This window comes from Adiantum capillus-veneris, chromosome 3 (genome assembly GCF_014529385.1).
Source record: "Adiantum capillus-veneris isolate H3 chromosome 3, ASM1452938v2, whole genome shotgun sequence".
Classification (NCBI taxonomy): domain Eukaryota; kingdom Viridiplantae; phylum Streptophyta; class Polypodiopsida; order Polypodiales; family Pteridaceae; genus Adiantum; species Adiantum capillus-veneris.
This window is the reverse complement of record NC_140933.1, coordinates 161,616,149-161,628,120: the sequence shown is the minus strand read 5'-3', so window position 1 is coordinate 161,628,120 and position 11,972 is coordinate 161,616,149. Positions and strand designations below refer to the sequence as shown.

Below are 11,972 nucleotides of genomic sequence, written 5' to 3'. Positions count from 1 at the left end.
AACAGAGAGTGAGAAAGTTCTTCTTACAAGCTCCACCACATCCTGTGTATGCTCCTCATCCCCTTCCCCTTCTCTCCTTCCCTCTCTTGCACTCCATAGAGATTTCCTACAAGTGGTATCAGATACCAGGCGTCCCGCCCCAAGTCTTGGCTACATTCGCATGTGCAGCGACCTTGGAATCAAGGGAATCTAAAGAGCATGGGGGCTCTGCAAAGATTGGGTAAGCACTGAGAGAATCGAGCTTTGAAGGCTTGAAGGCCTCTCGGGCTGTAGTAGCAGGCACATGCAATAGGCATAACTCAAATCAAAGGCAACTTTGTGAGCAAGAGATGAGACAACTATAATCAAGCTTGGTAGAAGCTAGAGAGTGTTTGATAAGAAAAACACACACACGAGGCATTTTGCAAGGCCAGGTTGGTAGCAGAGCAAAATTAGGCCCGTGAGCAGGACAACAAGCAACAGAAATTGTGGGCTTATGGACAATTAGCAGCGCAAGTAGGGCAATTGAGGTAGGGAGGCTTGAGCACGGTGCTCGTAGGCAGCAACCTTGAGCATTGAAGCCACACACACACACACACACACACACACACACACACACACACACACACACACACACACACAAATCCCATCTCGTCTGTCGCTCGTCAAAGTTCTATAGTGAATTTGATTTTTTTTAATTACACATTAGTGTGTGCAAGGATTTGATCCCACGATGCCCTCAACAAATCTGCCTCGATACTCCTCGACCTTTCGACCTCCGGTGCAAGCCCCGATCCCGCCAAAGGCCCTCAAAAAACCCGACCCCCCGCTCCCACCATCTAGTCCTTGACACCCCGATTCCCCGGCTCAACACACTCCCGAGTTGCTTGGGAGATAGCGAGATTGAGAGATTTAGAGATCGAGAGATTTGAGCAAGAGAGCTTCAAAGAGAGTGAGAGAAAGAGAGTTGTGAGAGAGGGTGCAAACGTGCGAGAGAGAGAGAGAGAGAGGGCAGGGATTTACGCTTTGACCTTGACACCTCAGAATTGACAATTCACCATTGACATCGACGTTTTGCCGTTCTACACTGGTTTTGACACTGTGTTTGCACCTCGACACCGACTCTTGCGGTGGATGTTTGACTCCGACCCCAACACTAGCGTTCCCGCAGACGACCATTTCTGGCAGACGGCTATGCTTGCCACGTGCACGAGTGAGGTGCCTCTACCATAGAGGAGTGACACCCAGCATCGGCACCAAGTGCATCGATAATGCTCTATGATACTTTTTTGAGTCCGAGCACCTTTGGTGGCTATTCAACTAGCACATTTTTGCCCGGTGGCAAAAGTTGGCACATATTGACATTGACACGCAGGTACACAGGGGGTTTTTTGAGCCCACCTACACCAGTTTCTCTAGGTTTCTAGACATTACAAACACATCGCTTTGATAGGCGATTTTGGCAACCATCATATCAACAACAGTTTCTTTGCGGTAAGATGTGTTGACAGATGCATGTTTGCTTTAGCACACCACAGTGCTATTGAGTTCTTTTGAGAGCACATATCCCTGTAGGGTACTTTTTACTGTACGCAAAAGCTCTTGGCACTTGTTTAAGCGCAATCACTCATGTACGTTGAGTTGCGGACACTGCCCGTTGTACTACGTGTGGAGCCATTTTTTGGCTATTTTGGCAGTTTTCTCGGCTGGTTTTGAGTCTCGGACCAAAAGAGCCCCTTTTGAGACTGTGGTTACTCATTTTGTGTCTGGTTTAGCCTTTGGAGGGTCGATAGCATGAGGTTATCTTTGAGCTGGGGTATTCTCGAATGTTGAGATACCTTCGGTGATACAGGTTGGTGGAGTTTCCCTCTTATGGTACCCTCGCCATAGGATATGTATCTGGACATCTTTTTGTGCTTTTGATGCAGAGTTGGGAGTCACACAATAGTGGTTTTGAGAAATTTATGCCCAGTGATTCTTTTGAGCAGTTTACATGTTACTTTTGGTCTGTCGGGTTTGAGAGTTTACTCCTCGTATAGAGGAGACTTTGCCGGATTTTTCTCATGAGTCCTTTTTATGCGTTTCTTGGCACTTCTAGCTGTTCTTACACAATGATTTTATTACTTTTGGTTTGAGTTTTTGCTCCTGTTCTAGGGGAAACTCTGCTAAAATTATCCTAGGCAATTTGCCATAAAGTTTTTGGCTACATTCTCTTGAGTCATGTCTACGAGTAGTGCTTCCAAAAGAGAAGAGTACTACATCAAAAAGTTTGATGGTTCAAATTTGCCATTTGGCGGCAAAGTATGCAAGATGTTTTGATCAACAAAGGCTTGATAGCACCCTTGCGTGCAAGAAGAGAGAATGCGTACACTGATGATCAGTGGGATGACTTGAATGAGCGTGCTATGGCGACCATTCACTTGCATTTCTCATCCAATATTTGTCTCTTTTATATGCTTTCTTCTCTTCATATCTACATCTATATCTACATATGCATCTCTTGCTCAATGTTTGTTTCTTTTACAGAGTCTACATGTATCTCTATATAATCATCTCTTACTCAATGTTTCTCTCTTTTATATGCTTTCTTCTCTTCTTTCCTTCATATGAGGAAAAGGTGGAAGTAGGTGTAGGGACGTGCAACCTGCTTGATTGTTGTCTCACATGGGAAGACCAAATTAATGCTTATTGTCAAACCCATCAAGAGTTGGGCAGCCCCCCCACACCCCCAACCACTTGGGGGTCACAGATGTTAGTGTGTCACCAACACTTTTGAGCAGGCAATGCATAGAAAGGGCTTCAAATAAGAGAAGAGCACAAGAGGTAGAGAAAAGACCAATGGGAGGGATTGCGTGAGACTATTTCAAGCACTTGCCTCTACCCTTTGCGCATGCATTGAAGGTGAAGCTTGAAAAGAAAAATTATTTCCAAAAAATATGCCTCAACCTTACCTTAAACTTCACAAGACAAGCACCTCTTTCACTTTGGGCATGGTGTCATCTGCTTACGCCTTCTACTTGGTGGTGGTGTTGCTTTGGGTTCATAGATGCATACCAGTCTCACATATCATGCTCATACACCTGCATGTTGTCTCATACATGCATATCTTGCTCATAAACACATAAGGACCGCATACATTTTGCAGATGTTGCACTCATGGGTACTTGGCAAAAGACGATTTTGTTGGCAAGAAGTGGACCTACTTTTATTGCCTAAAAGAGTATGAGCCTTGTGGTTTTTAGGGTGTGCTTGCACAGGCGAAGATTAAACCCCACTTGATTACATAAGCTAACACTATTTTCTAGTCTAAACACTCTCAAAACCGGTAGAGTCAGCAAACACACTTCTCTACCCCCCACTCTTCTAAAAATGTGTCTCTTTCACGCATGCTAGAGTTAACAAATAGTGACAATTTTTTTGACAAGTAGCTGCGATTCTACCCCACCTATGCAAATCTACTCTTAGTGCACCTTTTTCAAGGCTCTTTGGGCTTCCCAAGTACTTACATGGTTTACCCACATGGTACTTAGTACATTCACACATTTTTACATGCACACAACCTTGACAGCGAGACGCTTGCACAAGCATCTAATTTGCGTAGAAGACTCCCACATGAGTGAGATGTGTACTTGATTGTGAGCTTGCATCCGTACTTGTGAACATAAATTTGACCAATGTTCTCATGGCTTATCAAGTACAATGTGCATGCTTTGGCCACACCCACATGTGCCACAATTGTTTTACATATGTAACTATGATTGCTTACACGGCTCGCATGGTTTCAAGAGAGTTAGAGAGTTACACATCGTGAAATAAAAAACAATTAGGTCATTAAAGTGAGACTGATGATGAGAGTTTGTGTGTGTGTGTGTGTGTTGGGGCGGGGGGGGGGGGGGGGGGGGGGGGGGGGGGGGGGGGGGGGGGGGGGGGGGGGGGGGTGTTTCAACACTTAGTAACACAAGGCCTTCAATGATGCCCCAACCATGGGATCCACGGTGGGGAATTGCAGGCGGGAGTCACGAGATGCATGGCACCATTCCATCGGTAAAAAGTAAACAAGGACACAATTAGTAAACAAGGATAGGGGATGGTGGGCATGTGAATTTAGTTAAAAATGTTATGTTTGGCACCCATGTCACACGATGCACGCACACAAGGTGGTTAGGGCATCAACCTTGCAAGTGGGAGGTGCTGGCTTTGATTCATGTGGTTGCAAGGCTGGCACCCATTTTTGATGGGCAGCCCATCCGCCTCAGGAGTAGGTGTGATGATTAAGATGCACCAAAAATTGAATGTTAGAGCATACTAGGTCAATTGAGGAGGGACACATGATACAAAGTGGACAAAGCAGCATTACAATGAGCATGGAGATGAGTCCCAATAGACCATATCTTGTATGAGAATTTGATTAGCCATTTTAATCAAGATACCCGATTCTAGTTGGGACTTTCAATAATCAAAATGTTGGAGGAAACAATAAGTTCAAAGAAGGTTTCAAGCTCTCTTTGCTTTACAATGTGAAATGTTTCACCATAAAAGAAAAACATTTCATTATAATCTAGCGATATTATCAACGGCTGTTGATATGCCTTTATGCCGGTTGCAAGAAGCTATTGAGTAGGTTGGTTAGTAGAGCCAAGGGTTGTAAACCAACAAAATAGTGGTAGTTAAGGCCATTGAAAGTCTCTTCATTTATTCAATGTCAGATTAATCAACATTAGTGGGACCTCTTTCGGAAGACAAAAACCAAGTAGATAGAGACACATTCCCACTCTTCCGACGAAATGGTACCTTGAGCATCCAACTTATGCATCAACTCTACCAAGTTGGGAACTTGCATGTGCTCTTTCACAAATTCATGGAAGTTCTTCTTTAAGGACAACTCTAGACCATATTGTTGAGCAAGGTTTTTTAGCTCATCAAAAGGTACGAGCCACTCTGGGCAATGATTGACCGCATCCTCGAGATGGAACTCATATTGTAGTCCATAAGGGTCCTCGCCGTACCTGCATCCATGAGTTTCAAGGTTGCATTAGGAGCATGCAAGGACTAATCCATGGTCTAGCTATTTTCCTGCTATTGTCATGGGTGAAAACAAGGACAAAATGGGCTAGTGCAAGACCCTTTTACAGAGCAATTTCTTCACTCTTTGTTTCATCTATGCCCACCACTGCTTGTTTGAGAGCATGCAGTTCGGCATGTCATTGGTATAGTTCACATGAGTGCTTGGTTTACAAAATGTTGGCAACATGTTGCCAATTGTTTTTGGTTCACATGGAATGTTTCCACTAGAAATTGGCAACATGATGCCAACAAGTTTCCAAACGGCAAGATGGCAACCACAAGTGAAGACAAAGAGTAAAAAGGGTTTGCTCATTAAATGGGAGGAAAGACATGCCTTTTTGGCGCACACTCTCTCTCACCTACTTTTTTTTCCTTCATATTTCTTAGAAAGGAAATCCCTCCCTCTCTCTTAAGTTTTCATATTTCTTCCATGGGAACTCACCTCGGCAAGTTGCCAACCACACTATCATGTGAACTAACTCATTGCCACACAAATTTCTCATGATGGGTTGGACCTTAAGAATACCTCTAGGCTCTCACCTACACACCTTCCTTGTGCACTTGCCTTCATACAACTTTCCCCTCTCTCATGGTGTATGTGTTTTCCTTGGGTGCTTGCTTGTGAGATGTGTGTATATGTGTGTGTGTGTGTGTGTGTGTGTGTGTGTGTGTGTGAGAGAGAGAGAGAGAGAGAGAGAGAGAGAGAGAGAGAGACCTCTTCCTTTTTAAAGATACCCATCAACTAGCTTTCTCTTTTTTCACATTCCTCCCTCTTTTTTCAGAAACGTCTATACCACCTTCTTCTTGAAAAGCAACATTTACCTTAAGGCTTTTGCATGTTGTTGTCTCTCGAATTTGACCTTGTAGAGCCTATTGCCAAATTCTCCACCACTAGATCTACGAAGCTTTCCAAGAATCACATTTGAGTCCGGAATGGTGCCAATAAAGTACCCTCCAGGTTTAAGAAGAGCAGCAACATTTGCAAGTGTTGCTCGAGCTCGCCCCATGGATGACCATGAATAGTGTAATGCAAATTGACAACTACATATGTCAAAACCATTTTCACTTGGCACATGTGCTCTCACATGCACTGATAATGAATCTGTAAAGCAATCCACGCATACAAACTTTGCTGCAAAGCCTTTATTGCTATGTCTAGATATACCGTATGTATGACGAGTAGTATGGTTGTTAGTGGCCTTGATTGTGAGCTCTTGGTACCTCTTCCTTGCTTGTTGGAGGGAGCTTTCTACAATGTCCACTCCCACATATAGTCTTACCTCAGCCTTGTACCACTTTGCCAAATCTCCACCCTTACCACAAGCCATGTCAAGCACCACATTTCCCTTTTGTGCATACATCCTTATTAAAACCTCTTTGATCCAATTGTGCAGCTTCTTTAAGTGAATAATAGGGCTTGCCTCTCTCTCTTCAAGCGTTCTATTGCAGCGTTGTCTATAATGTTGTGCAATCACATGCTGATAGCACTCAATGTCTCCTTGAGATGATGCATTGGCAACATGAGCACTGTGACAAGAGATCATGATGAAATAAGACCGAAGATAACAGCCTTTATTGAACACATGCGTTATGATCAGAGATCATATTGGTTGACAAAGAGAAATAATAGATGAATTCTTATGTAATATAATGCATGTAATGGGAGATTATATTGGTTGACAAAGAGAAATATCAGATGAATTCTTAGGTAATATAGTGGATTTATATAATTGATCAAATCAATATTCAACACCTAGAAATCAAGCTTGGTCTGGTAGCATATCTAGTGATTGTGTATGATCGATTCATGTCTGTTGTCTGAAGGAGAACTGAAGGGAGATGGCACACACAAAATGCAACATCTACTCCTTTGTATTTAAGAACACTCAACTTGATCATAGGAAAAAGCTAACATTGTACATTCTTCTTTGTGAAATTCCATTATGTGGGGAAGGCCCTTTTCTTCTAGACTCACACTTAGATGGGTGTCCCTTTCATAATATCTCACCACACTTACCACAACTCCCTTCTTTGACACCCTTATCATCCACACTTTACACCATCCTTGTGGGTCCCTCACCCTGCTTTTAACCTTTGGCTACTAAGATCCCTCGGTAAGGCAAGAAGGCAATGTTAGGGGTCCTTTTCAAAGCACAAGTGTGCTACCATAGCTACAAGAGCTATTTTCATCAAGGTAGTGTGTGTGTGTGATTGGTGGTTCTCAATATTTCATTTTGTTGGTTTCGTAAGTAATGTATACTTTATCCTCAATAAATTGTCGTCCGCTCACCCAAATTCCCTCCTATTGGCTCGGTAATATGTTAGTGCTCTGCAAGATTGCCAACAGGAATCCTTGGTTTTATCTCGAATGGATCCAAAAATGGTAAAGCTCAGCAAAGATACACATCCCATTTGCATAATTGGATGGGATAAAGCATACTTATGTCATTTTCATAGTCAAAAGTTGTACTAGAAAAAGCTACCTAAGATCTAAGCACTTTGAAGGGAGCATGAGATTTCTATGACTCCCTCCTTACGGCTATGGCTATACAGAGAGGGAATATGGCTTTCATGTTCCTTGTGATCTCTAGCCTAGATGGCTAGCTCTTTAGAAACTAGTGGTGGGTGAAATTGATACCAATCACAACATGAAAGCATAGACTTTATTTTTTTGGTATATTAACATAAAACAACACAAGAAACCTCTTCTCTCTTCACCCTTCTCATGTTGTGGTCATGCGAAGCATAGTTATCACTAAGATCTTACTGACGCAGCTAGGCCAAAAATTGGCCTGTATAGCTGCTACAACAGACATAAAAGAAAAATAACTAGTGCACGTGTGAACGTGCATGAGACTCGGTTATTCCAAAAAGTAACTGCAATGATGTACACGGAAGGTTGATTGCTTTGCTAAAATTGAGGCTGATAAAATCTTCTTGAGAAGATCTTCATGGGCTAGCTAGCTTGCTTAATTAGAAAAGAACCGGATGGATACGAACAAGAATCAAGTGTCAATTAATAGGGTGGCGGTAGTCAAAAAAAGGATCGTCCAAGAAAGGCAAGAATTTATGTAGCCGAAATGTAGCCTTTCGGCTACATAGAGAAGAAAAATCCATAGGAAAGACGCCGAAGAGGGTTGCTTCCCATCTTTGTTTGATTCCGTTTTCCCATGCTTCCCAAGTGCTCTACCACAAAGTGGTGAGAATATATAATGGTGGTCCATGCTAATCACGTGGCAACAACCATAGTATTCAAGTACCGATGGGGAATTCACAAGCATCTTATTAAGCTTCCCCACCCTCTCTCGCATCGCGTTTTTTTTTTTTTTTTTTCTTTTGGGTTTGTTTTGGCTCCATGCATGCAATAATTAGTTGTCATCATGCATAACGTGAGCTATCAAAACAGCTACTTTCAATACAACCAAGAATTGCATCACGCTCACCTTCCACACTATCTTGCACGGGCGACTTCAATTGGGATCGACGATTGAGGTGATTCCGATCGTCAGATGCACATTTGTAAATTCGAGACATTTGATAAATTCGAGGAAAAAAGTAAATTCAGATAGATATGAAAACAGTTACTTTCAATACAACCAAGAATTTTTGGTCTCTCTTATTTATTTATCTTTTTCAAAACTCACAACGTTGAGTGGATTATTATTGAAAGATCCAAAAAATTACAAATTCTTGCCATGCTCATCACGAGCCATGACCACTTCAAAGGGCTCATCTGGGGTCGTGGGGTGGCTCCCCCATCATTTTCTTCCTTTTAGCCACTTCTCCGATTTTAATGTGCTTTTTTTGTTTGCATGTACAATTTAAACCTATAAGTGCCCAATATGCGTAGAATGGAAGGGCTTGTTTTAGCCTTTTTTTTTTTTCAATAACTTTAGCTATTTTTTAGGCTTGATTTAAACATAAACTCGAGAATGGCTAATAATGTTTAATGTGGTATAATTTGCACTACTTTGTTCTTCTTGTGAAATATCTGTTGCTGTCGAATTTGGATTCTATCTTATCGCCAATAGATGATACTCTTGTGGCCCCCTCTTTATGAGTGTGTAAACTTGTATCATGGAGAGAGAGAGAGAGAGAGAGAGAGAGAGAGGGGGGGGGGGGGGGGAGGGATTCCATACCATTTTGATGCAATGCATCAAACAAATTTGCACTTCTTAGTGCACTTGTCCAACGGCATGCACAAGAAAAAAAGAGAGGAGACAAGATAGATTTTGTACCTTGTTTGTGTGGATGCATGCTTTTTTGATAGGATTTCCTCTTTTTTCTTCATTTCTCTTTTAGGGCCTTATTGTCGCTATCTCTATATCTCTTATTGGCCGAAAGATTTCGATGTGCCTATGCATGCGCATGTAATCGACATGGTGCATGCATGTTTCATGCTAATGTAGCTTTGATGGTTCCACATGCATACAGCATACGTGACTTGGTAGAAACACAAATCCAGATCCTTCATTAAAATATGAGAGTAAGCTTTTAAGGAGCTCCTTGAGGTGTTCCTTTGTAACTTTATAGTTCAATCTAAAAGGGAAGTTACACATGTGATTAATTCTCTTTCTCTCTCTCTCTCTCTCTCTCTCTCTCTCTCTCCCTCTCCCTCCCCCCCAAGACTTTGGAACAAAAGACTTCCAAGAGTTCAGTAATTCATAGTCGAGGACATCTTAGAGTTTTGGCATCTAATCGAACTGCCCAAGCTGATCCCATTATTTGTTTTGGATTTTAGGTATTTGTTTTACTTATTTGTCAAACTTTGGGTAGGGCACTTTATTGAGGTGGGTATATATGTGACTCCTTGCTCCCATTGTACATTGTATCGATTATTCATTGCCAAGGTTGATCGGTTCAGAAGACTCTCTCTCTCTCTCTCTCTCTCTCTCTCTCTCTCTCTCTCTCTCTCTCTCTCTACGCTTCAACATCGTCGACTTTGACATGGTATCAGAGCCTTGGTGGAGCAAGGCGACCCGTGAAGAGAACCCATGTGGAGAATCTTCCCTTGCTGATGGTGCTCTACCCCTTTCTCCAGGTGACATCTCAAAACGCAGGCATTTGTCCCTCTGTGGTGCCCCTTTTTGTGGACATTGTTTAAGCGGCTAGAGTTTTAAAACATTGTGCAAAAGGAGGCCATGGCAGACGATCCCCCCCCATGGTGCCCGTTGACCTTGCACGCTGTGAGCGTTTTAGAACGTTGTAGCCAACAGTGTTGTCGACAGCACTTGTAGACTCCAAAGGGTAGAAATCCTGCCTGCATTCTGAAATGCACTTAGCAGCGGCTCTCCTAGAGACGACCCCCCCCCCCCCCCCCCCCCCCCCCCCCCCCCCCCTCTTCTACGTAGGCAGTGTTCTGAAACACCACTATGTTTTTCCCTCCATTGCCGATAGTCCCTCCCCGACACTATGTCCCTATTTCTTACAAAGAGGTGTAGGGTGCACGTGCGTGCGGATGTGTGTGTGACCCCTTGCCCCCATTGTACATTGTATTGATTATTCATTGCGAAGGTTGATTGGTTCACGAGACTCTCTCTCTCTCTCTCTCTCTCTCTCTCTCTCTCTCTCTCTCTCTCTCTCTCTCTCTCTCTCTCTCTCTCTCTCTCTCTCTCTTGCGCGCTTGCGCGCGCTCTTTCTCCCCTTGGTCTCTACGCTTCAACATCGTCGACTTTGACATGGTATCAGAGCCTTGGTGGAGCAAGGCGGCCCATGAAGAGAACCCATGTGGAGAATCTTCCCTTGCCGACGTTGCTCTACCCCTTTCTTCCAAGTGACCCCTTGCCCCCATTGTACATTGTATTGATTATTCATTGCCAAGATTGATTAGTTCAGGAGTCTCTCTCTCTCTCTCTCTCTCTCTCTCTCTCTCTCTCTCTCTCTCTCTCTCTCTCTCTCTCTCTCTCGCGTGCTTGTGCGTGTGCGTGCGCACGCTTTCTACCCTTGGTCTCTATGCTTCAACATCATCGACTTTGACATGGTATCAGAGCCTTGGTGGAGCAAGGTGGCCCGTGAAGAGAACCCATGTGGAGAATCTTCCCTTGCCGATGGTGCTCTATCCCTTTCTTCAGGTGACATCTCAAAATGCTGACATTTGTCCTTCTGCGGTGCCCCTTTTCATGGACATTGTTTAACCGGCTAGTGTTTTAAAACATTGTGCAAAAGGAGGCCATGGTGCCCGTTGACCTTGCACGCTGTGAGCGTTTTAGAACGTTGTAGTCAGTAGTGTTGTCGACAGCACCTAAGACTCCAGAGGGTAGAAAGTCCTGCCTGCATTCTGAAATGCACTCAGTAGCGGCTCTCCCAGAGACGATCCCCCCCTTCTACGCAGGCAGCGTTTTGAAACACTGCTATGTTTTTCCCTCCATTACTGATAGTCCCTCCTGACACTATGTCCCTATTTCTTACAAAGAGGTGTAGAGTGCACGTGCATGCGAATGCGTGTGTACGTAGGTGCACTAGCAAGGGAGAGTGTGTGAGGGCGAATTGGGGAAGAAGGAAGAAGCACATCTACTTGGGTTAGTGGAGTAGAAAGTGGGAGTTCATTCAACTCTCACTTTCTCTCCCCATATTCATTATAGAGAAAAGAAGTTAGGGGTGGTTCCCATGGCCACTTGGCCTACACCCAACAACCTCCCACTTGAAGGTCAGGGTGGCCAATAGTGGTGTCAGTATAGTTAGTCTATACAAAGTCGATGAAGCATCACCTAGGCTTCGTCCTACACCCATGAGCTCTATGTAGTGTGTAAACCACTCCGAGGCTAGGCTCTTCGTGAGAGCATCTGCGGGCTTGTCGTTAGTGTGAACCTTGACAAGCTCAATGCACTTTCTAGCCAATACATCTCGTATGACATGGTATCTGACCTCTATGTGTTTCAACTTTAAGTGAAACACCGGATTCTTTGCCGAAGCAATGGCACTTTGACTAT

At 43.6% G+C, this 11,972-nt stretch overlaps 1 protein-coding gene across 1 annotated transcript; it reads right to left on the bottom strand.

Annotated features, from left to right (window-relative positions):
* Window positions 1-4,005: 4,005 nt before the first annotated feature.
* LOC147462078 (mRNA cap guanine-N(7) methyltransferase 1-like) lies at window positions 4,006-6,867 on the bottom strand. Its single transcript, XM_086509524.1, has 3 exons — window positions 6,797-6,867; window positions 5,866-6,570; window positions 4,006-4,985 (listed from the first exon to the last, which is right to left on the bottom strand). Exons 1-3 carry the CDS (start codon window positions 6,850-6,852, stop codon window positions 4,697-4,699), a joined length of 1,050 nt encoding a protein of 349 aa, XP_086365650.1. The 5' UTR covers window positions 6,853-6,867; the 3' UTR covers window positions 4,006-4,696.
* Window positions 6,868-11,972: the final 5,105 nt, after the last annotated feature.